The following is a 27,544-nucleotide window of genomic DNA, read 5'->3' on the forward strand; positions in this document are numbered from 1 at the left end:
CTACATAGAATGCGAAACCGAGAATTTACCAAAATACCTAGCAAAGCACCCACGTCTCCCATACAATACATATTGTTACTATTATGCTTGCCTGTATAGCCCCATCATATTCCACAACACTTTACAGTGTCCCCATTGGGGCTCACAAACTAAATTCCCTATCGGCATGTCTTTGGAGTGCGGGAGGAAACCCACACAAACACGGGGAGAACATACAAACTCCCTGTAGATGTTGTCCTTGGTGGGATTTGAACCCAGGACCAAAATGCTGCAAAGCAACAGTGCTAACCATTGAGCCACCACTGCTACCCGTATTAGCCTTATTACTATTAAGAAGTGGCTCTCAATTTCAAAAGTCATCACATATCCCATAACTTGGCCCATCCCTAGAACAAGGCTCTGAACTGTCCAGTAAGAAAGGAGTGGTAGTCAGGCTTGGACTGGCCCACAGGAGAATCCTCTGGTGGGCCGCTGTGCAGGAGTGGCCACCACCCTCTTATATGAGCAGTACTTGGCACAATATACTTGAAAATTGTACAAAGGCGGCATCTTATTTATTTTACAATCTACCCGGTTCATTGTTATATAAATTTCTGATTGAGGATAATGTCACATTTGCATGTAGCTGAAAAGTGGGGGCCTGGAGGTATTTACTGGTGGGTCCTTGACACTCCAGTCCGACACTGGTTGCAGCACTGCATGTGCGCCAACGCTGTGTTCATTGTCTATATGACTTCGGGGAAAATGGAGATCCGATGGGGCATTTCAGAACACTGTTCTCAGTATAGTGTTCGCCCCCCCGGTGGCCATATCCCTACTGACCAAAATTATCATCTATCCTATGTACAGAAAATGGCTTGCAGTACTTGGAATTATGAGATAGAAAAAAAACATACAAAAGACGTTTTGGCCATTATTGTCTCCTGAAAGCATGTTCGCTTATATTTCAAGTACCGCAGCAGCTTGCCGTATAGCTAAGCACAGAAACCCATCCTAACAAACTGAACAGCCATCACTTAGCAATCTGTTCAAGAAATACAATCGTCAAAGTCGGAGGAATCAGCTGTTGTGAGCAAAGTGTTGGCAGAACAAAGTTTTCCAGTTCTGTTAAAAAAAAAACAAAAAAAATCTCTCTCCAGGTTTAGCGCTACTGAATTTTCTATCTGTAAATCATCGTTTGAGGAGCTAGAGCCTCCTCGGGAAGGGATTCAGCTTTAGTCACACCAATATTGTCTACCGAGAGCAGCCATAAACCGAAGATCGGCAGCTGGACAAAACGTGGGCATAAGTTTTCTTCGCCCCCTTTTACTTGCACTGTGTGTGGGACGCACAACCCTAATTTGATATATTTCCCCTGGCCTTTCCCAACATATCTATGAAAGAAATTAAATGAGGGGAGGACACTTTTGTTATAAGTATTGTGCTTATTATTTAGGGGAGGCAGTAAACGTTCTGTGCGGCCCACCTTGGTGTGTTGTGAACATATTATTAGCCCTGACCTCTTTTTTTTCTGCTCTCTGCTATTTTTGTATTTGCATTAGACTATACATGGAGAGTCACGGTAGCCATGATGGATTATAACATTTCCTGCCCACCAAATGCAACAACTGGCCCAAATGGGTGGTCTCCCAGGAAAGGAAAAGACAAAGAAATGCAGGGCATCTTCAAGGGGCTGTGACTACTGCTGACATTTTTATGGAGGCAATGAAATACCTCCACTATTTCTTCCACCAAACCTCGAACTCTTAAAATCGTAACCTCATCGTCACAAGTCTCTTCTGTCCTTTAAGTAAAGGACAAGGAGAAATGCCTGAGAATGTGTTAATAACCCGAGGAGGCCTGATAAGTAAGACCACCATTAGGTTCGTCCACAAAAATTGAATTTGGAGTGAAATCCATGGTGAAAATCAACAGAAAGCAATTTGATTTTTGGCAAATTTTGCCACAGGTCATTTTGTGTGCTGATTTGTTCAGTAACTTGTGCGTGAGATTTCTTAAAGGGGGTCTGTCACTCCCAAAATGCCAAATAAACTGCTTAAACTGTAATTATGGCGACTTCCTAAAAAGCATATTTCACTTTCTTTAGTGTATTGTGGCTGAAATATCGTTTTTTAATCGCTTTGCAAATTATGGAGCTTTGGTTCACCCATGGCATAACATCACCCAAATTTGCAGTTTTAGAACTCCTGCCTAACAGTGCTTACTTGCATAGAGCAAGCACCCACATTGACCTTGTGTGCGTCCTGCAGTGTCAGTGCGTCCGCGCAGGGATGAAGACTGAATCCAAGCAGTGTAGCTTCAGCGAGAAAGACAGGGTAGAGGACATCTCTTACATGGGGCTCCTGACATCATAACATCAAAACACAGGGATGTACACTAAACTCAGGTAGTGCTTTCTCTGGGCAAGAGAATGCTATCAATCAGGATCAAGGGATCATATGGATTAAAAGTTGATTTTTTCAGCCATTATTACACTAAAATATATACTGTTAGAACCTTTTTTATAGGGGCTAAGTCCCTGAGCAAGTGTTTGGAAAACGCGCGTTGGAGGGTGAGGACACACAGAACGCTTTTTTTTTTTATTATTTTGTTCAACATCATGGATTGTGTTCTAAACTATTGAATTTATTGGTCCTGCTATTCAAATTGCACAAATTTAGCATTTTTGCACACCACTATTGGCACTTTACGTATGGTAAATAACGCATAAGCACTAGTTTTACTTTGCCATATATTGCAGTTTATTTTTTGTCAGTATTCCTTTTCCATCATGGTGTTCACTTATGATTCAAACATTCTTTGAATTATTCAGTACCATACTTTCCATGTCCACTATTTATTCATGCATTTTTCGTCTTACATGTGCCGTGTCCCTTCACTTCTCATGGTTTTCGAGGTCTTTTGTCATTATGTTTTTTTGTATTTTATTTTTGTCTGTGTCCAGCCTTATTTACTAAGTAATAAAATATTATATTTTAATATTTGCTTTACCATTGCTCTCCACTAGCATTTCTATAGGTTATAGTATTGGCAAGCGAATAAATCAGGGGGAGTGCCCCCAAGGGTGCACCGAAATCAGCTAATTTGCATATGGATTAAAAAAAAATTGATTTTTCAGCCATTAATAAAATAAACTAGGCCAAGTCCCCTATGTAACTACTTTACTACTTTAGTGGATCTCATCCACTACTGTGCTACTTTAATGGCCATAAAATCTGCCATGCGTGAACTTAGTGTGTCCGCCGTATATTCCGGATACAGATCCAGGACACAGGTATGACATACTCAGTATAATTTCAGAACTAATAACACCGAAAAATGAAACGTCCCTTGATATTACAATTACAGCCAGACTGTAAGTTTGCAAGCGCGAGATGATGCAATTACTATGGAAAATAAGCCTTTGCCGGATCTCGATGATTATGGAATTGACCCTACGTATTGCGAAGACCTATGTGTAAAGCTTACCTTATGTAATTATTTTTTCCAATCAAAGTTAATGGCTTTAAAGGAAAGCAAATTAATATCTACCACTAGTAACCCCATCCTAATAAGGAATATGTCCATCAGGACCTGTAGGGCTTGCAATGAAAATATCCCATTTCCCATACACAGATGAGAAATATGTAGATGACCTTTGGAAATAATTGAGGCTTTTCTCATAAGAAACAAATCATTGCTCTGATTGACTTCCGTTACATGGTCATGTTTATGCATTAGGGCCACAATCACTTCCAGACCCACCAGATGACCAAACCATCGGGTAGACAGGTACGTGGCTCAATATTTCCTGCTTACTTTTCACCAGATATATTGGACGGGAGCAGCTGTTTTATAGAATATTTACTTTTTTTTCCATTTGTTATCAAATCGATCAGGCATGAAATTCCGAATTCATTATATTTCTAAGAAATGTAGCTGCGCTGAAGATATGAAGAAGCTGTAATTTTACTCTCCTCTGTATTGATTACATCTCAACCTATTAAGCTATCAGGAGCTCCCTCATCATTGTGGATTGGCTTTTTTCATCAGCTTCGCTTCAGAAATGACTTGTTAGGGATTTCCTTTTTCATGAAATTGGGAAAAATGCCAACACAACACACAGGTGAATTCCAGAAACCCTGGAAGCTCATCTCTATGCAGAGAGGGCTGGTAGGAGATGTTATCCCTCGATTCCCTGAGTTATTAATGAGCGCAGGGTCCTCTTAGTGCTGGATGCTTTATAAATCAACCTTTGTACAGCCAGGCAGATAATGAAGAAGCAGTTTCTCAGCCATGTTACAAGGGGGCAGGGAACCCTGGGAGGATTTAATGTTGCAGTCTCTCCAAGGACATGAGAGAACCAATACCAATCAAAGGGGACAGAAGCCATATCACACAGCTATGAGGCTACAAAGCATTGATGTGTGTAGATAAACATTAGACTGTAATAGGGGTCTTGCTTCAGCTGCATTGTGTGCTGGTCAACGGCACCATGTACTGGTCAACTGCATCATGTACTGGTTCACTGTTTAGTGTACTGGTCAGCTCTGTAGTGGACTGGTCAACTTTATTGTGCTCTGGTCAACTGCATCATCTACTGGTCAGCTGTGCAGTGTACTGGTCAACTGCATTGAGTACTGGTCAACTGTGCAGTGAACCAGTCAACCCTGTGTTGTACTGGCTAAATGCTTAATGTACTGGTGAACTGCATAATAGTTTGGTTAACTGTTTGGTCTACTGCTCAACTGCATGGTGTACCAGTGACCTGTTCAGTCTACTAGTCAAATGCATAGTATACCGATCAACTGCATGATGTACCTGTCAACTGCTCCGTCTACTGGTCAACTGTGTGGTCTACTAGTCAACTGCATAATATACCAATCAACTACACGATGTATCAGTCAACTGTTCCGTCTGCTGGTCAACTGCATAGTGTACAGGTCAATTGCACGGTGTACCGGTCAACTGCACGGTATACTGGTTAACTGTGTGGTCTACTAGTCAACTGCATAATATACCAATCAACTACACGATGTATCAGTCAACTGTTCCGTCTGCTGGTCAACTGCATAGTGTACAGGTCAATTGCACGGTGTACCGGTCAACTGCACGGTGTACTGGTTAACTGTGTGGTCTACTAGTCAACTGCATAATATACCAATCAACTACACGATGTATCAGTCAACTGTTCCGTCTGCTGGTCAACTGCATAGTGTACAGGTCAATTGCACGGTGTACCGGTCAACTGCACGGTGTACTGGTTAACTGTGTGGTCTACTAGTCAACCGCATAATATACCTGTCAACTGCGCAGTGTATACATTTTTTGCAAAAAACGTATCAACCAAATACCCTGTTTTTTACATCTTATAACTAGCACTTGCGGATTACTGCAACATTTTTTCAAACTGAGTGTTTTTGGTTTTACTATTCTCTTTTGTGTCTTCAGGTTTCTTGGTGGTGTGTGAACATGATCATACAGACTTGTTCACTGTGCAAGTAGCCCATGTGTTCCTGTTTCCATAATTGTTCTCTTGTGTCTACAAGACTGGGGAGTTCCACCACTCCTCTTGGGCTATCTGCACAAAAGCTGTTCTACCCTGTATGCACACATGGATTTTTCCTCTCTGAACCCTGTTCACACAGGTTATATACAGATGATCAGGTTTTTAAATACATCAGATAGGGATTGCATACATTAGTTAGGACTGCTCTGATAAGGGTATACCGTGAAGATTGGTAGAGCAGCTTAGTATACATTTTTTGCAAAAAACGTATCAACCAAATACCCTGTTTTTTACATCTTTTACTAGCACTTGCGGATTACTGCAACATTTTTTCAAACTGAGTGTTTTTGGTTTTACTATTCTCTTTTGTGTCTTCAGGTTTCTTGGTGGTGTGTGAACATGATCATACAGACTTGTTCACTGTGCAAGTAGCCCATGTGTTCCTGTTTCCAAAATTGTTCTCTTGTGTCTACAAGACTGGGGAGTTCCACCACTCCTCTTGGGCTATCTGCACAAAAGCTGTTCTACCCTGTATGCACACATGGATTTTTCCTCTCTGAACCCTGTTCACACAGGTTATATACAGATGATCAGGTTTTTAAATACATCAGATAGGGATTGCATACATTAGTTAGGACTGCTCAGATATGGGTATACCGTGAAGATTGGTAGAGCAGCTTAGTATACATTTTTTGCAAAAAACGTATCAACCAAATACCCTGTTTTTTACATCTTTTACTAGCACTTGCGGATTACTGCAACATTTTTTCAAACTGAGTGTTTTTGGTTTTACTATTCTCTTTTGTGTCTTCAGGTTTCTTGGTGGTGTGTGAACATGATCATACAGACTTGTTCACTGTGCAAGTAGCCCATGTGTTCCTGCGCAGTGTACAAGTCAACTTCAGGGTATGTGCACACGTCAGGATTTCTGGCAGAAATTTTCCTGAAAAAAGCCTGACATTTCTGCCAGAAATCCGAATGCGTTTTTTTTTTCGCGGTTTTGATGCATTTTTTGTGCGTTTTTTATGCGTTTTTTTCTTGCGTTTTTTCCAAATGAATAGCGGGAAAAACGCAGAAAATCCGCAAAATTAATGAACATGCTGCTTTTTTTTACCGCAATGCGTTTTTTTTTGCGGAAGAAAACGCATCATGTGCACAAAAATTGCAGAATGCATTCTAAATGATAGGATGCATATGTAGGCGCTTTTCTAATGCGTTTTTATCGCGTTTTTACCATGAAAAAAACGCGAAAAAAACTGAACGTGTGCACATACCCTTCATGGTGAACCGGTGAACTGTTTGGTCTACAGGTCTGAGGTTTTACTCACAAAAGGTACGGACACTGGCTGTGGAGACTGCGCTAGAAGTCAAGGCAATGTTCTCTTTAGGGGGCTGGCCAGTGACCTACAGGATTGCCACATATAGGTGGCACAAGAGAGGAGAAATTGAACTATTTTAATACTCTTGAAGGTATTTTTCTGTTACCTGAATTTTTTGGACAGGCCATCAGTATTCGATTGGTGGGTATGGGTATCTGACTCTCTGCAGCCCGACAATCAGCTATTTGAGGGGACTGTACACAAAGTAGAAGTTGTGTTTGGATAAACATTGAAAAAAAGCTGCAATGCCCAGCAGAGTGCTGCTATATGTGCAACATTACGTGTGTGTATGGAGCAGTGTAAACAATGGAGAAGCCGCAGCGGTACATTTCCTTTATACTGCTCATTAGGAGGTTATTACAAATGTAGAAAAACAAGAAGCAGTCGTTCACCAGCAATAAATCGTCCTCTTGTTCCAACAGCTGAGGGAGTTCTGGGAGGGTGCGTGGACAACCCTTATAACCCATTAACAAGCAGCCAGGCATAGTATCTAGAGCACCTGATGAGCGGACATCTCTAAGGTGTCTTCATGGCTAAATTCTTTCCACATGAGGATGCTGGAAATAATCATTAGGACCGATGGATCTGGCGTCAGGTTTCTTACATTGGTTGCACAACATAAAAATGCGAAGAACCACCAAGCAGTCATAGAATCCAAAACTGTAACAACTTTATTGAATATATAACAATAAAAACATGTCATATCAGACAACCGGACATGCAGGGCTAAAAGATGGCAACAGAATGTCACCAGCATCAAAAACAGCCCAAGGTTGGAACAGATGTAACCATTTAGGATAACTAGTGAATAATGATAAAGTTATATGCTCCATGGCCCCTTGAGGAAGGTACCATTACCGAAACGCGCGTCGGGGTGGATGGGTGTCCCTGCGCTACTTACCATCTTTATCAGGTAGTGTGTATACATGGAAGTTTGCTGTATTACTTTCTGGTTAGCCAATAAAGGTATCACTCTTAGAATACTTCTGTCATCATTGGGCAGAAGAATATTCACATAGCTGTATTACTGACTTACTTATCAGCACTGCAGCCATGGAGCATATAACTTTATCATCATTCACTAGTTATCCTTAACGGTTACATCTGTTCCATGAGTCTATGGACGGTATTATATTTTGTATTCTATATATTTTTGTACATGTATACCCCCATTCAGTGATACACCCAACCTTGGGCTGTTTTTGATGCTGGTAACATTCTGTTGCCATCTTTTAGCCCTGCATGTCCGGTTGTCTGATATTACATGTTTTTATTGTTATATATTCAATAAAGTTGCTACAATTTTGGATTCTATGACTGCTTGGTGGTTCTTCGCATTTTTCTGTAGTGTTGCAGTTATCCATTTATCCATGCTTAGGTGGTAGTGTTACGGATAGATACACACATATATATGTATACATATATAGATACATTTGATTTGTGAGGGTATAAGTTCTCTACCAGCGATAATGTACATCAGAATTTGGCTATAACATAATAATAACAGTAACATAATAACAACATACGGTAATCAGCTACTTTGTAGCTTTGTGTATTTTCTGGACTGGTATTGTAACTTGGTATCTGTTCTCATTTCACAGTGATGACCATTATGTTCCCCAATCTACAGATCTGAGCTATGTGTCAGGGCCCAAACAACATGGTCATGTCCCTCTGACACCTCAGTCCGACTTCCTTCCCGGGCAAACAAATATACATGGGGGTCATCCAAGGTGACAAGTAGATGTGTGTACTGTGCCCATAACTGTTTTACAGTGTACAGTGAAATATCACACTGCAGGACTTCCTATTTAGGGTAATGTGTGTCTAGGATATCCAACAATTTCAGGTGTGAACAGTAACAAACACCACTGAACTGACATCCCTTCGAAGGGACCCCAACTGCTCAGAGGGACCCGAGGGCATGAAAGCTTGTGATCCTATTTACACAACCTGCACATTACAAATGCAAATTGGCGCTTTGTTTACTAAACATAACATTAACACATTCAAGAAGATAGTAGAAAACAAGGCATCAATGAATGAATTCTACAGTACAGGACTGGTCCGCATCCTACGCCCTGATTAAAAATCTTGACATCGGCTATAAGGGCTGTGAAACCTTGTGATTTTTTTCTTAATATTTGCCTGTATTTGGGGCTAACAAAACATTTACAGGTTTCATAAAAAATGTAGCACCATTTGCCTTCCGCAGGCACACTGAGGGCTGCGGAATGAGTTAACTGAAAATCCATCAGCGAGCTCTAGGTTTGTAACTCATTTATCTGTCTTTTTCTGAGCTCTTTTCAGTTGATTTATGACAGCAGAATACAAGAAAACGGAATGCGCAGAGAAACTATGTACCGCAGACATAGCACCCAAAAAAGGCTGCACAAACAATGCATCAAAAAGGCTTGAAAATACCAGAAAAAGGGGTGTTTTGTAAGCAGCATTTTTCTTGCTAAGAGATCGGGGTTTTGGCTGCAGAAAAAAAAAATAATGCAGCAACAGCGCTACACGCGAACATAGCCTTATCGAGTATAATACATTTCTAGAAAGATAGATTGGTAACTGGACATTTACGTAGCGCAATGTTAATAGTTAAACAGCTAAGATAGCTCATTACGTATATAAAAAAAGCTATAAAATAATAATGATGGAAAAAGATACATATATATAATAAATAAATATGTAGATCACTGACATATACACTGTTTAATATGTAAGTAAATTGTGTTTTCTTCTGCTTCTAACAGCAACAATTGTTAAACAGGACGACTACTGGCGCGTTACAGTTCCCATGGTCCTCCATAAAGAGTCGGCAGATATTAATGAATTGCTTGGACTCCCTTAGGGAGTTGAAAGGTGAAAATAGCAATGAATTCTTATCAGCAAGTAGCAGTAATAGGAAGAATCGGACAAATACCGAGGAAGGAAGTGGTTTTTGTTTTACTACAGCACAAACATGTACTTAGCATGCAGGAGGGGAAGATTAGGAGAACATGCAGGTCCTACACAACATGAAGAGCTGGGGCCAGCGTCAGAGGTGGCGCAGGCCGGACCCACGCTCCACCCAGGATCCAGGGCTGTGAATCACCGGACACTTTATGTATTGTGTGAGGATCAGCGCAATGACTAGTCCTGACCGCAGCCTATTACCTATGGGACAAGCAATGCCCAGGATTACACGGTGGGGCGGAGGGCACGGCCGGGATCTGTGTTTGACTGTTTCACCTTCTGGAAAAATAAGTCCTTAAGGCCAGTCTCACACGTCCAGATAATTCCGGTACCGGAGTTATCCGTGTGTCCATGTGCTCACATAAGCCATCCGTGTGGGATCCGTGTGAGTACGTTTTTAGGGTCCGTGTGCTGTACGTGTGTCCGTGTCTTGCAACAATTTTTACAATTTTAACCCTATGACAGGAAAAACGCACACGGACAACATCCGTGTGCGGTACGTGTTTACACGCACCCATTGACTTTAATGGGTCCGTGTGATCCGTGCGCTTCCACGAACACTGACATGTCTCCGTGTTTTGCAAACAGACACACGGTCCGTGACAACACGCTGACATGTGCAATGACACATTGATTTTAATGTGTCTACGTGAGTCAGTGTCTCCGGTACGTGAGGAAACTGTCACCTCACGTACCGGAGCCACTGACGTGTGAAACCGGCCTAAGATGAAGTTTTGCTATTAAGGCTATGTTCACACGTTGCTGTGTTTTGTTTTTTTTCAGCAGGCAAAACCTGCTCTCTTCGCAGTAAAGAAGTTGCTTACAAAAAGCAGGTTTTGCTAAGTTTTCTTACTACATTTTTGTTGTCTTTTGTGCATGTTGATAAAATAATAATAATCTTTATTTATATAGCGCCAACAAATTCCGCAGCGCTTTACAGTTTTGCACACATTATCATCACTGACCCCGTTGGGGCTCACAATCTAGATTCCCTATAAGTATGTCTTTGGAGTGTGGGAGGAAACCGGAGAACCTGGAGGAAACCCACCGAACATGGGGAGAACAGACAAACTCCTTGCAGATGTTATCCTTGGTGGGATTTGAACCCAGGACCCCAGCGCTGCAAGGGGTTTAGTGCCCCCCCCCCCGAAAAAAAAAAAGCATAAAGAATGACAGGAAAATCTGATACCTGAAAGAAGTGACACTTTGCAGTTTTCCAAAATAATCAGAAAAATAAAACTAATGTGTGTATGAGATTTCTTAAATCTCCTAGGCTTCAAATTTGCAAAAAAAAAAAAAACACTGAAAAAACGCAACGAGTGAACACAGCCTAAAGCTAGTATTAAAAAAACCCTCACTTTTAAAAGAAGATTTGTAGGCTAAGGGAAATTGCATCACTTGTGACATGAGGTTGTAACCCTGCCAATGGCGACTTCCTGAGCCGCGATTTCTAGATAAAATGTAATCCTTGTCTAAAAGGGTTAATGAGGCTTTTTCAGCACCGTCTCCCCCGTTATTACCGCAGCCTCTGCTTCTGCTCCGTGGAGCTCTAATAAAATGACATCCTCTTTTCCGAGCACAGACGGATCATCTGGGCTATTTCTTCCTATAACCAGTGCCAGAAATCTGCACCGAGGGTGAAGGTGGCACGGCACCGAAAGGAGAGTGCCAAAAACACAAAGCAGATGGGGGTGATAAAAAAAAAGGGGCACAGAAAAACAGAAAGAGTATTGATTCAAGGCAGGCATTGACATGCTAATTTATTTGCAATGGTCCCGCTCTTGTTGTGGCCCATTGCTGGCACACTCCGAAAAGGAGACGGATTTTCTATAGTAGATGAATTCTGGGTGTTTTTTCTTTACTCCTGCGCTGTTCAGGCATAGAGCAAAACTGGAAACAGGCTATGGAAGGAGGGGAGGATTGGGCTCGGGGGCACCTATGGGACACTGGGAAATCCCTCATAATGCAGCCACAAAGCAAAACTGCTGAAAGCTCGTAATATAACTCACCCCAGATTTTTGTTATTCTCCCTCCACAGGAAAACACGTTGGAAAATTCATTATGTTCGCAGCACCACCCGCTAATACAATTGCGGAAGATAATTTGTTTTCTTTTGGCACAAGCCTGAATGGCTTCTTTAGGGACTTACAGACGAGGGTCACTGCCGAGGCAAAGTACGCCGCTGGAAAATCACGACTTGGACTATTCATACGTCTGTTACAACCTATTCCCTTTTTTTTTGTATACGCGATGACTATGTTTTCCAGCGGTTGGTAGCTATCCTAAGAGGAGACCAAGCCAAGTCGAGGCATTCCCCCGGTTCACAATATTCTCCATAGTGCTGCGTTCTCCTAAATGACTTGATGGAATAATTTCGCTCCTCTGCGTTTAGACGTTAGGGTTCACCGAGCCTGGAGAAGGAGCTATACACAGCAAGGGTTAGCTCTCGCTCCCCGGGTACGGTTTATAGTTCCTTAGACTTAAGATCCAACTATGGCGCCGTCGAAGAAAACCTCTTTCTACCCAATTTTCCACCAGCAAACCGCTTAGACTTCATGCTGACAGGAATAAAAAACTTAGATCGGCTCAGCGAGCCTGCTTGGTGTCCTAATTACTGTTTATCCTGTGGTTCGCCCCTTATTAAAAAGCGAATAAATGTAAACCCCTACAAACCTCCCTCCTTTCCAACAAAAAAATCTCCCATACCAATGGCTTGCTGCTCTATAAAACTAAACATAAAGACACAGGGGAAAAGCCTATTGTGGACCGCCTTACATTCTCTCAGGGGGTGGAAGCCACAGATTTAAAAAGAGCAGAGGCAAACTTCCATACACCCCCCCACCCCCCCCTCGTTCTGAACTTGTCAATGGAATCTATTTGCATTTGATGCCAATCAGGCGGGGCCTCAATACTTAGGGGGGTTAGGCCTCAATCCTATAAAAACTATGTATATCCCCATTCGGGAACATAGACAAAGAATCATATACAATATGTAAATGGAAAACCATTGCCATGCCATAGAAGAATGGGAGAAGCTCTGCGGACAGCTGACTGTCTCCATTCAGTAGGACAGAAGGCACAAAAGGGAAAAAAAGATAACACATAGAAATGGTTTCCTAGACAGTATATTTGGTATGGGTGATGAGACTCGTGAATATTCATGATATCAACATGTAGTTAGACAAGTTATCGTTTGCAAAGCTGAGTATTATTCACCTGCTGCTCCACTGAAATGAGTCCTTACTACACGTCGACGACCTTCCACTGGATTTATTTTTTTTATTTAAACAGTCTCTACTCCAATTGTTGTCGCTAATCTGATTCTGGAACAGTTTTACTCTTTCTTTTGTGTCCATCCGTTCCAAAGTTATGACCGCCGATAATAATAACAAAGCCCAAGAAAAAAACAAAATTAACATAAACCCTTCAGTAAATAGCAATAGTACATGTAATAATAATATTTATTTTTATATAGCGCTAACATATTTACAGTTTTGCACATATTATCATCACTGTCCCCGATGGGGCTCACAATCTAGATTCCCTATCAGTATGTCTTTGGAATGTGGGAGGAAACCGGAGAACCAGGAGGAAACCCACGCAAACACGGGGAGAACAGACAAACTCCTTGCAGATGTTGTCCTTGGTGGGATTTGAACCCAGGACCCCAGCGCTGCAAGGCCGCAGTGCTAACCACTGAGCCACCACACTGTCCATGTAAACAGCATGGTGCACCCAGTCAACACTATTTGGATCAAAAAAGTGGAAAAGCCATCCAACCGCGACAAGGTGTACCCAACCGGGGCAGGCCTATCCTGTCTCTAGTATCAAACCCTCACCCTGCATCAGCTGATCTCAATGTAGATAAGGGCAGAGCAGGACAGGGGCCCGTACTGTTCATGGGAAGCTATTTTGATGAAATGCCTAGGTCAGAAAGGGGGTTTTTAGGCTTTTTTCATCGAAATAGTGTAGACAAGGTGCCCTATATTGTTTATGTTTATATGTACTATTAGTATTTACTTAGTACAGGGTATATGCTCATTTTGTTTTTTTGGGAGGTTTTGTCTTTGAAATGGCCACGGGTGTGAACATGCTCTTAAACATTACTCATATGCCAGCTTTTAAGCTCCAACTCATTTCTTAGATTTTGCCCCAATAATAATGGTGTAAATTTTTCTTTCAACCAAATGGATGTATTATTATTATTATTATTATTTATTATTATAGTGCCATTTATTCCATGGCACTTTACATGTGAGGAGGGGTATACATAATAAAAACAAGTACAATATTCTTAAACAATACAGGTAACAACTGGTACAGGAGGAGAGAGGACCCTGCCCGCGAGGGCTCATACCACAGAACTCTGATACCGCCCAATCAATACACAGCCACACCCACGAGGGACTTCTGTGGTATACGCCCAGTTGGCTGTAGGGAAAATTTGCCTCTTTATTACTGGGGGCATAGCTTCAGAATGAGGGAGTGCAGAAGAAATAAAAAAAACTGTTCGAGAATTGGTGGGGGGAGACTCAGTTTAAACTACAAAAAAAAAAATCCAATGAAAATTCCTGTGTAGCAATAATAATAATGAACCCTTTAGAATGGACATCGTCTCATATAAGAACATAAAAAGGGCTAATGTCATACTATGAGCAACTTCCTATGTGAGACTGAAGCGAAGCTGCATCCATATGTAAAGCGGGCCATACACATGAGATTTTTATCTGCCAATCACTGTCAGATAATGTTACATTTGATGAGTTCTGCTAACGACCTGGAGCCTGTGGTGGTCACACCCATACATTTACAGCAGGTGTGACTAAAAAAAAGATGATCTGCAGAAAAATATGTCCAGAATAAACCACATGTATGCAAGGGGCAAATAGACTTCAAAAATCAGAAATGTCTCAGGTTACAGGCCAAGTGCTTTCGTCTTGTTGCTACTTATCTTTCCGCGCAGATAGAATCACAACGTGTCATTGCTTTCACTCAACATCACGGATAAGATCAGGGATGGCCAGATATGAGGACAGATTTTACAAGGACGGTGGAAGATCATAAATATATCTGAATAGCTTCAGGCCTACAACAAACATTATATCTTAGACTTAATCAGGTAACTGTAGACAAGGGAGCGTGTATTTGACTACTTGACCCAGGATCAATGTGTTTCTGATGCCCCTAAACCAATGAAGTAGTTTTCAACAGCCTTCAGATCTGAGATTCTCTGCCCCTGACCCCATGTCCACCACGGAGAGCCAGCGGCCTTTGTCAAACTGAAGATTTCAATCAATCTTTGGCTGTGACTCGGGGAATGACAGGAGAAAGATAGATGAGGGATTGAATGACCCCAGGACCTCCTTCTTGTCTTCAGTCTGCTTGTGTCCAACCTCCTATGGACAGTAAAGGGAAAACCTGCTAGCAGGGGTCACAACCTCCAGGCTGGTGTATCTTTCTTATCCTCTCACTGGGACAATTAATTTTCTAAAAAATTACGCCCATAGCTTTCATCTGTATAAGATCTATGACCAAACTGGACATAGAAGATGGAAATCCCCGAGAGATGGAATGAATGCAGATAATTTAATAACAGGCACAGTGCCCTGACATCATGGAGCGAGTAGGGGCATGATACAAAGTCAGCCAAATGGTGTCCGGCATGCCAGATGCTGCAGCCATCAAACGCAATATTACCGACAAAGCTCAGGCCATAAACAATGAGATACATATAGCAGTATGGAGCATAAAATGTATCTATGCATATCTACTATCTGTGGATAGGTCTATGTGCACTTTGAGTTTTCTATTTGGCCTGCTAATGATCTTCTCCTAATCAGAGGTTTCCACACAACATCATCAGGCACAGGGTTTGAAGCCTGAATCAATTAAAGACTGGTGCCATAAATGCTTTACAAGAGAACTGAACCCTAAGTAATTTGCTTAAGGACCTGTGCTGGGATTATGGCACTCTGGGCTACAAAAGGGTGGCAAGACTTAAAAGCAGTTCACAGTTCTTCCAATTAAACGGATCTCAGGCAACCTGTGGCTTCTTAGAAAAACCTATTTCATTAGCAGACCAATGTATTTTTTTGGTTGAAAAAAATTATCATTTGTCAAGTATATATTTTTTTTATATCATCAGATAAACTAACACCCCACAGTACACATTGGGCAACACCAACCAATGTGCCACACACAATGGATCCAACAGAAGAGAATCCGCGGTAAGACAATCGATTGTTCTCTTGGACAACTCAAATGCCAAAAAAAAAATCCAGACCTTGATCCCAATTTTTTAACCCAAGACAAAGATATGATCAACATAACAACATGGATATTTAAGATGCATCATGTACACGGGGATAATTGGGTGAATTTCTTAGTTATTAAGGCCTAAGTAAGTCCTTTTAATATATCAACTATGTTCCTTAAGACTTAATGGTGTATTACAAGGTGGTTATAGTTAGAATTTAGCTCATCCAGCCAAATTATATACTTTTTGGATAGGACAATGGTTCATTCATAGTCATATGCACTCAGCCAGTACTTGACTGTATCTCCCTTCCTTCTGCCATGCCATGTGTTCATTCTACCTTCCGTGCCAGCCCTTGCCACCTGGACCTCTTGGCCTTGTGCGTACAACCCTTCTGTCAACAGCCCTCCCAGGGGATCTGCTAATTAATGGCTTGTTTCTATTCGTCTTATGTCAGATTCAATTACACCATTTAATACCAGATGGAAACATACAGATGAGTTTCTTACCTTGACACCCTCCGTTGCGCTCCTCATACCCAGCATTACATAGGCAGTTCCCAATAGGAACCAGCCACTCTCCGTCAGCTCCACAATACATCTTAGGCACTTCTTTCTCTTCTGAGTTATTGACACAAGAACCCCGCACTTCCACCAGTGAAGAGGTGTCAGCCCCTGTGATGGTGTCAGGGAACTGGGCCAAGTTTCGAACAGTCAATGGACATTTCTTGTAGAAAACACGAACTGACACAAGAGCAATGCATGCTCCCACATCCTGGAAAGCCAGGTAGAAGCCCTCCATACTTAGTGGACCCACGTCTCTGACCTCCGTGTTGAGCTTCATAATTCTGTCTCCAATGTCCACCTGAGTGAAGCTCTCGTCGGCTGCAATCGTGTCAATTTTCATATATTGGGTTTCGCGGATATAGCGTTCCTTATCATTGTTGGATTCATAATAGTACAAATTGAAGGTCTCTTTGCATGTGCCCATCACTCCGGGCAAGCTATTACAGTCTCTTAAAGTGAACTTAATCTCAACATAGACTCTCTGTGCCCCACTTCTCGGGATCCAGTCAGTCCTTAACCAGTTATTCTGGCTTGGCTCCATTACATTGCAAACTTGATAAGTTCGGATAGGCGTGTTCTTCTCATCCATAATGCTTACCTCTTCCCACTGCAATAAAATTAGTCATTAGAAACCCTGTTTTCTATTATATATCATTGGCAGAACAACTAATAAGAAACCGTAGTCAAACCATAGAACCCCTTTCTAGCACCCTCTGTTGGACACAAAAAATAAAGAGCGGGTTGATTTAAAAAAAAGAAAATCTAATACTAACTGAACCCATTCGTCACAGATCTCAAGCTTAACATTAAAAAATGAACCCTTGGATCCGAACTCGAATTCTATTGTCTCAGTCTTCCTTATGGAAAACAGGTCCTGTGAAAAATCCCCATGTTCACCCCCCAAAAAAACTATAATATTTAAGAAAACTTTGGTATAAAATTGTATTCATTCTCTCACTGGAGAACCTGAGCGAAGACTGGGAAAGAACTAAAAAGGATGTCTGACTGTCCATGTACTATTAAATTTTTCACTAGCAGTATATAAATAGCCAGAGTACGTATGCGGGGTTTGGAGGAAATTGTCATATCCTCAGGGAGACAGGAGAGTGGCAAGTGAAATCAGCATCACTTAACTATTACAGTAGCCCTGACAGTCTGGATATTACCAATAACGCAAGACATTCAGATTATGTCAAGTTATAGGTTACTGCCAAGATTAAACGTCTATTTATAATGCAGGGCTGGAATATCTGGCAAAAAAAAACTAAATAAAAACCCTAACTGATGCAGAGATGTAAAATGGATAAAACAGAGAGTCAAAAATATACAGGTTTACAGTGTATTCTAGGCACAGAACAATCTTGAAGGACGCTCTTCTATCAATGATGTGGAGGCCAAGGACCAAGACTGGACAATCTACTAATATGGTGCATGACGAGTGATCCATCCCTTGAAGGGATTTGCCATTATTAGGCCGCAGAATAATGTTAGGGTTTAGAAGATTCAGGAGATAAATGTTGATGTTCCACAAGGTCATAATGAACAACCATCAGATGGAGGAGAAACGTGAAATGTATGGGATTCAGTCTCGCCGATCTCCAGCATGGCTCGTGTGGGAAAAGGACAGGCTGCTTCTGAACAAAAGCCCCATGGGCTACGGAAATGTAAAGCCTCCAACAATCGGCAAGCAAATATATGCTGGATCTGATGCCAGCTGCCTGTCAGTCATCCTGGGCCCTGAAATCTCCTCCGACCATTGCATCAACCGGAGACGTGAGACAGTAGACCAGCTATAGGGGCCGTATATGCACTAGACCCATCTCCCCTATGGATGACTTATGGAAAGACATCTATTCACATTTAATTCTCGTATATCTGTCATTTATGCACCATCACAAGTCAAGTTCAGAATCCAAGGAGGGTTAATATTATACAACATGTGATAGTTATAATATTGACCAATCTGGAACATTAACATCCATCACCGTCTAATGGTGGAACAGAAATAACATGAAAGACATTCCTGGCATGGATAACCATATACTGCTTCCTATTCTGGCAGGTGATCCAATATCATCTTAGTATTCACTCATTTTAAAAAAAATGCTTCATTTGTCGGTGATAGTTATCCCACTAAAATATAGAGTTTCAGGCCCAGAAAAAGGTAATTGATATGGAGAACTGCAGAGGTAATAGGCCACTCTGTATAATCAGCCCGAAATGAGCCCATGTGAATCACAAAGGGTCAATCATCCCATTACCTTCTCCGAACTGTACAAAATCAAGGACTTACCCCTCCTTCTAAAGGACTAGCTATCCAGCCAAGTTCTCCCTGCACAGACCTGGAGTCCAGGAGGGTAACTGCAAAGAGAAGAGCGTGGACACTTGTGAGTGACATCGACAAGGAAGCATGCACAACAGTCTAGGAACTCCATGTTGGGAGAGTGCGCAGAAATGGTTAAATCTGGAAGCTCCATCTTGGAATATTAGGGCTTACAATAGTCTACGTGCTCCATCTTGGAATATTATATGGTACTGCACCTCTGCTTCTGGTAGCACTGCAATCATTCTAGTTTCTATATCAATATATACCATGTTTTTCAACTTACAAGTCCAAATACATAAATCTATCTATGTATATATATATATATATATATATTAGACGTACTAATATAATGTGTGCACACAGTCAGCTACTCAACTCATTTCTATAATAAAAATGTTCCTTTGTTAAAAAATATAGAAAGACTTATTTATTTCTGGCCATATGGAGAAATGTATAGAATATGGATCTGCAAGAAATTAATGAGAATTGTGTATCTCAGATGAAATACAATTATCACTGCTGACAATTCTGGCATTTAGCTACTATTGGAATGGAAGGATAGATAGATAGATAGATAGATAGATAGATAGATAGATAGATAGATAGATAGATAGATAGATAGATAGATAGATAGATAGATAGATAGATAGATATTAGATAGATAAATAGATAATATATAGTAGATAAATAGATAATAGATAGATCTATCGATAGATACTAGATAGATAGATAGTAGACAAAAGATAGATAATAGATAGATAGTAGATAATAGATATATAATAGATAGATAGATAATATATAGTAGATAAATAGATAATAGATAGATAAATAGATAATAGGTATATAATAGATAGATGATAGATAGATAGATGATAGATAGATAGATAGATAGATAGATAGATAGATAGATAGATAGATAGATAGATAGATAGAAGCAGAGTCCTCACAAGGCAGTAATATGACCCATAGATATTCATTGTCTATTATTCTTCAGCATTACAGTCCTCTATCTCCAGGACCTTTCTTCAGACCCCGCTCTTGCTCAGCCGCCCTGAAACCTCCATCCATCTAGATTCTTATAAGGTAAATGGACATACAATGAGAACAATGAGCCTCATTTTATACAAAAAAGAGGGAATAAGGGGAAAGAGAAAGCAGACGTGACCGGCATTCACACCGCCTCCAGTGCAACTTTATGGCTGCCAAGTTCACCATGGGCACAAAGCTCCACATCTCACAAAAAGCAGACGCCACCTAATACCAGCACTATGTGAAGACACAGAGGCCTGTAATACATCATCACCAACCATTACAGAATGTGAGGACGGACATAGACGATTACACACAGATAACCACAGACGCATCTTTGGAGTTTCTATATAAATGAGATACAAGGTCATTTACACCTTTTACAAAGCCCCAAACATTCTATGACCAAGTACAGAGAGGACAGTGAGAGCAGGAGGCTCCCGCCATACCGGACAGTAGAGGAATGGAGCCACTCACTGCCCCGTGTGCCGACCCTGGAGGATGAGTGCTGGGATATAATCACCACAGCGCAATAATGCAACACACAGCTGTATGTGAGCACACGGCCCCGATACACCGCTGCATGTCCCCAAATACACCCCAGCACAAAGCTGTATGCCCTAGATACACCCCAGTACAAAGCTGTATGCCCTAGATACACCCCAAAATAAAGCTATATGCCCCAGATACACTCCAAAATAAAGCTATATGCCCCAGATACACTCCAAAATAAAGCTATATGCCCCAGATACAACCCAGTACAAAGCTATATACCCCAGATAGACACAATATAAAGCTATATACCCAAGATACAACCCAGTACAAAGCTATATGTACCCAATGCAAAGCTTTATGCCCTAGAAACACCTTAGTACAAAGCTATATGCCCCAGATTCACCCTAATATAAGGCTATGTGCCCCCAGATACACCCCAGTACAAAGCTATGTGCCCTAGATACACCCTATTATAAAGATATATGCCCTAGATGCACCCTAATAAAAAGCTATTTGCCCCCAGATAGACACAATATAAAGCTATTTGCCCCAGAACAAAGCCATATGTCCCAAATGCAAAGTTATATGCCCTAGATACACCCGAGTGCAAAGCTGTATGCCCTAGATACACCCTAATATAAGGCTATATGCCCAGATACAGCCTATTATAAAGCTATATACCCCCAGATACATCCTAATGTAAAGTTATATGCCCCAGATACACCCCAATATAAAGCAATATACCCAGAGATAAACCCCAATATAAAGCTATATACCCCCCAGATAAAACTCCAATATAAAGATATATGCCCCAGATACAGTCCAATAAAAAGCTATATGACCCTAATACAGTCCAATATAAAGATAATATATCCCCAGATAAACCATAATATACAGCTAAATACCCCAATTTTATACCCCAAAATAAAGCTATATACCCCCAGATACACCCTAATATAAAGCTATATACCCCCAGATACACCCCAATATAAAGCTATATACCCCAGATACACCCTAATATAAAGCTATATACCCCCAGATACACCATAGCATAAAGCTATATACCCCAGATACACCCTAAAATAAAGCTATATACCCCAGATACACCCTAGCATAAAGCTATATACCCCAGATACACCCTAAAATAAAGCTATATACCCCCAGATACACCCTAACATTAAGCTATATACCCCCAGATACACCATAGCATAAAGCTATATACCCCCAGATACACCCCAATATAAAGCTATATACCCCCAGATACACCATAGCATAAAGCTATATACCCCCAGATACACCCCAATATAAAGCTATATACCCCCAGATACACCCTAATATAAAGCTATATACCCCAAGATACACCCCAATATAAAGCTATATACCCCCAGATACACCATAGCATAAAGCTATATACCCCCAAATACACCCCAATATAAAGCTATATACCCCCAGATACACCCTAATATATAGCTATATACCCCCAGATACACCCCAATATAAAGCTATATACCCCCAGATACACCATAACATAAAGCTATATACCTCCAAATACACCCCAATATAAAGCTATATACCCCCAGATACACCCTAATATAAAGCTATATACCCCCAGATACACCCTAACATTAAGCTATATACCCCCAGATACACCATAGCATAAAGCTATATACCCCCAGATACACCCCAATATAAAGCTATATACCCCCAGATACACCCTAATATAAAGCTATATACCCCAAGATACACCCCAATATAAAGCTATATACCCCCAGATACACCCTAATATAAAGCTATATACCCCAAGATACACCCCAATATAAAGCTATATACCCCCAGATACACCCTAATATATAGCTATATACCCCCAGATACACCCCAATATAAAGCTATATACCCCCAGATACACCATAACATAAAGCTATATACCTCCAAATACACCCCAATATAAAGCTATATACCCCCAGATACACCCTAATATAAAGCTATATACCCCCAGATACACCCTAACATTAAGCTATATACCCCCAGATACACCATAGCATAAAGCTATATACCCCCAGATACACCCCAATATAAAGCTATATACCCCCAGATACACCCTAATATAAAGCTATATACCCCAAGATACACCCCAATATAAAGCTATATACCCCCAGATACACCCTAATATAAAGCTATATACCCCAAGATACACCCCAATATAAAGCTATATACCCCCAGATACACCCCAATATAAAGCTATATACCCTCAATCTACTAACAGAGCTCTCTCTATCTACTTGTATGATTTCATGCATCCACATTAACTAACTAATCTGGCTTTGCAGAAGGCGCACCACCCGGGGAGAATACAGGGAGCTGGCACCCCACTGACCGCACTCACACTGGATTCCCCTGGGCACAGGGTGGGCAGTGCCCGGGTATTGCAGCCTGCACACAGTACACAGCCCTGGTTATATACAATTATATATAACCAAATGCATCTCATGCCCTGCAGAAAGACCCCATACTCCACAGACATCGAGTACCACCAAATCCAGTAATCTAAATAGGCATAATTCAATCTAATAATCCACATACACATCCTTCATCCCAATTATCTAGTAATCCAAATAAACATTATACATCCTAATAATCGAGTAATCCACATTAACACCATGCAGCCTAATAATCTGGTAATCCAGTGATATATCACAGTACCCCAATATACAGATATTTACAGATATTTCCAGTATCACAAATTATTATATGTATTCTAGATTTCCCCCCATAATACATATATGCCTCTATTATTCCACCAGCTATGTAGCACACACTGCACACATCTTCTAGGGTCACACAGTCATCTGCTGATCATCTACTGTAATATAGGACACAGGCTAGTATTCTGCATACACAGACATCAGTGTCCCATACAATGTAGTGGAAACACATCCTACTCTCTCTCTCTAGTAATCCAGTTTTCCACATTTAGATCTCTTCATCCACAAGAACATGTCGAATTCTCAGAATAGATCCACTAGTCATCTATATAGTCTTCCAAAGCGCATCTTTACATCACCACGTCTGAACATCCCTGGGATCTAGCAATCCACATAGTCAGGTAGTAATCTACATAGACACGGTGCAGCCTGGTAATCTGCATATATACATAGTAATCCAGGTATATACATGGTGTAGTGTGGTAATCTGCATACATACATAGCAATGCACATAGAAGCTGTGCCACCTATACCTCTAGTAATCTGTATATAGTATAGTAATTCACATTTAATCTGTGCAGTGAAGACCTCTAGTAATCTGTATATATACATAGTGCAGTCTAATAATCTGAATATGCACAGCCACATATAATCTGTACACACATAGCCATCCACATGTAATCTGTGCCGCCAATACCTCTAGTAATCTGTATATATACACACATAGTAATCCACATATAATCTGTGCAGCCTATACCTCTAGTAATCTGTATATATATATATATATATATATATATATATATATATATATACATATATATATATACACATAGTAATCCACATATAATCTGTGCCGCCTACACCTCTAGTAATCTGTATATATACATATATATACATAGTAACCCACATGTAATCTGTGCATCCTATACCTTTAGTAATCTATATATATATATACATATACACACACATAGTAATCCACATGTAATCTCTGCAGCCTATACCTCTAATCTGTATATACATAGCGCAGTGTAATAATCTGAATGCGCACAGCCACGTATAATCAGTGCAGTGTAATAATCTCCATACACATAGCATCCACATCTATGTGAGCAGGCTATCCCTCCAGTAATCCGCATCCACATCTATGTGAGCAGGCTATCCCTCCAGTAATCCGCATACACATCTATGTGAGCAGGCTATCCCTCCAGTAATCCGCATACACATCTATGTGAGCAGGCTATCCCTCCAGTAATCCGCATCCACATCTATGTGAGCAGGCTATCCCTCCAGTAATCCGCATCCACATCTATGTGAGCAGGCTATCCCTCCAGTAATCCGCATCCACATCTATGTGAGCAGGCTATCCCTCCAGTAAATCGCATACACATCTATGTGAGCAGGCTATCCCTCCAGTAATCCGCATCCACATCTATGTGAGCAGGCTATCCCTCCAGTAAATCGCATCCACATCTATGTGAGCAGGCTATCCCTCCAGTAATCCGCATCCACATCTATGTGAGCAGGCTATCCCTCCAGTAATCCGCATCCACATCTATGTGAGCAGGCTATCCCTCCAGTAATCCGCATCCACATCTATGTGAGCAGGCTATCCCTCCAGTAAATCGCATACACATCTATGTGAGCAGGCTATCCCTCCAGTAATCCGCATCCACATCTATGTGAGCAGGCTATCCCTCCAGTAATCCGCATCCACATCTATGTGAGCAGGCTATCCCTCCAGTAATCCGCATCCACATCTATGTGAGCAGGCTATCCCTCCAGTAATCCGCATCCACATCTATGTGAGCAGGCTATCCCTCCAGTAATCCGCATCCACATCTATGTGAGCAGGCTATCCCTCCAGTAATCCGCATCCACATCTATGTGAGCAGGCTATCCCTCCAGTAATCCGCATCCACATCTATGTGAGCAGGCTATCCCTCCAGTAATCCGCATCCACATCTATGTGAGCAGGCTATCCCTCCAGTAATCCGCATCCACATCTATGTGAGCAGGCTATCCCTCCAGTAATCCGCATCCACATCTATGTGAGCAGGCTATCCCTCCAGTAATCCGCATACACATCTATGTGAGCAGGCTATCCCTCCAGTAATCCGCATCCACATCTATGTGAGCAGGCTATCCCTCCAGTAATCCGCATCCACATCTATGTGAGCAGGCTATCCCTCCAGTAATCCGCATCCACATCTATGTGAGCAGGCTATCCCTCCAGTAATCCGCATCCACATCTATGTGAGCAGGCTATCCCTCCAGTAATCCGCATCCACATCTATGTGAGCAGGCTATCCCTCCAGTAATCCGCATCCACATCTATGTGAGCAGGCTATCCCTCCAGTAATCCGCATCCACATCTATGTGAGCAGGCTATCCCTCCAGTAATCCGCATCCACATCTATGTGAGCAGGCTATTCCTCCAGTAATCCGCATACACATCTATGTGAGCAGGCTATCCCTCCAGTAATCCGCATCCACATCTATGTGAGCAGGCTATCCCTCCAGTAATCCGCATCCACATCTATGTGAGCAGGCTATCCCTCCAGTAATCCGCATCCACATCTATGTGAGCAGGCTATCCCTCCAGTAATCCGCATCCACATCTATGTGAGCAGGCTATCCCTCCAGTAATCCGCATCCACATCTATGTGAGCAGGCTATCCCTCCAGTAATCCGCATCCACATCTATGTGAGCAGGCTATCCCTCCAGTAATCCGCATACACATCTAGTTTGCCCTTGCACACGGCGCAGAGCTGTCTCGGCACCCAGGAGTGCGGCTGACGATCCAGATCAGGGCGACATCCAACTTCTCGTGCATCCACCGGAGCCATCGCGGGAAACTTTGTCCTTGCACGGAGCTCCTCGTCCGGGAGAAACTTCTGTAGATCCGTGAGATCTCCATAAATCCACTTTCTCAGGGTCCCCAGGATTCCTGACCCAAAAGCTCCGTGCACAGAGGATCCGCGGAGCAGTAGTGATCGGCAGAGATCCCGGGCTTACCTTCACTGGCTGGATAGATCCTAGATCCTGTAACTGCACAAGTGAAGCCAAAGAGCAGAGAAGACAAGAAGCAGTGTACAATAATCCCAGCCATGGCGGCTGCTGGAGCTGTGGCCGGAGGAGGAGGATGAGGATGATGATGAGGATGATGGGACTGCACTCTGCGCCCGCTCCGCTTCCCTGCAGTATCCCAGTGGAATAAAGGCTTCAAGTTTTAGTGCGGCTGCAAGACATCGCCAGGGGGGCGGGGCCTCGGGGCTTTTCCTTCACTCAACCCTCCTCCAGCCAATTACAGTGACGGGGGCGGGGAAAAAGGAGACGGAATACCAAACCCCGCCCCATTTACCTGGACTCAGTGGACTGGCCCGTCAGACTGAGGGAGACAGGGACAGACTAGGAGCGCGGTGCAGAGCGCGCTGTGTAATCCTACTGTGTGTACATGTATATACATATAGTGTGTATATGTACAGTATATATATATAAGTATATATATAGTACTGTGTGTACAGTATATATAGAGAGTACCGTGTGTATATGTACAGTATATATATATACAAGTATATGTATAGTACTGTGTGTACTTGTACAGTATATATAGAGAGTACCGTGTGTATATGTACAGTATATATATATATATATATACAAGTATATATATAGTACTGTGTGTACTTGTACAGTATATATAGAGTACCGTGTGTATATGTACAGTATATATATATATATACAAGTATATATATAGTACTGTATGTACATGTACAGTATATATAGAGAGTACCGTGTGTATATGTACAGTATATATATATTTATATACAAGTATATATATAGTACTGTGTGTACAGTATATATAGAGAGTACCGTGTGTATATGTACAGTATATATATATACAATTATATATATAGTACTGTGTGTACATGTACAGTATATATAGAGAGTACCGTGTGTATATGTACAGTATGTATATATTTATATACAAGTATATATATAGTACTGTGTGTACAATATATATAGAGAGTACCGTGTGTATATGTACAGTATATAAATATATACAAGTATACAGTGGCGTAACTTGAAACTCATGGGCCCCAATGCAAAAGCTCCAACAGGGCCCTCAAATAGTTTAAATCTATAACAGCAATATTCTTTTTCTATAGGCCAAAAGGAGTTTTAGGGCCCCCTAGGCTCCAGGGCCCGGGTGCGATTGCAACCTCTGCACCTGTTGTAGTTACACCCCTGCAAGTATATATATAGTACTGTGTGTACATGTACAGTATATATAGAGAGTACCGTGTGTATATGTACAGTATATATATATTTATATACAAGTATATA

General features: G+C 41.5%; 1 protein-coding gene across 4 annotated transcripts in view; it reads right to left on the minus strand.

Moving 5' to 3' along the window:
- The window catches only part of EPHA4 (EPH receptor A4), a 72,340-nt gene extending 45,931 nt beyond the window's left edge, over nucleotides 1-26,409 (minus strand). For 2 of the 4 annotated variants that reach the window (XM_069727657.1, XM_069727655.1), the window contains exons 1-3: nucleotides 26,216-26,409; nucleotides 18,941-19,008; nucleotides 16,591-17,254 (exon numbers count right to left, since the gene is read on the minus strand). In XM_069727657.1, the coding sequence (XP_069583758.1) occupies nucleotides 16,591-17,254; nucleotides 18,941-19,008; nucleotides 26,216-26,309 (826 nt within the window). In that variant the 5' untranslated portion in view covers nucleotides 26,310-26,409. The remainder of the gene's footprint in view (nucleotides 1-16,590; nucleotides 17,255-18,940; nucleotides 19,009-26,215) is intronic. The other 2 variants (XM_069727658.1, XM_069727656.1) reach the window with 1 other exon arrangement.
- Between the last annotated feature and the right edge of the window lie 1,135 nt (nucleotides 26,410-27,544).

The sequence above is a fragment of the Ranitomeya imitator genome, chromosome 5, assembly GCF_032444005.1.
Source record: "Ranitomeya imitator isolate aRanImi1 chromosome 5, aRanImi1.pri, whole genome shotgun sequence".
In the NCBI taxonomy this organism is placed as follows: domain Eukaryota; kingdom Metazoa; phylum Chordata; class Amphibia; order Anura; family Dendrobatidae; genus Ranitomeya; species Ranitomeya imitator.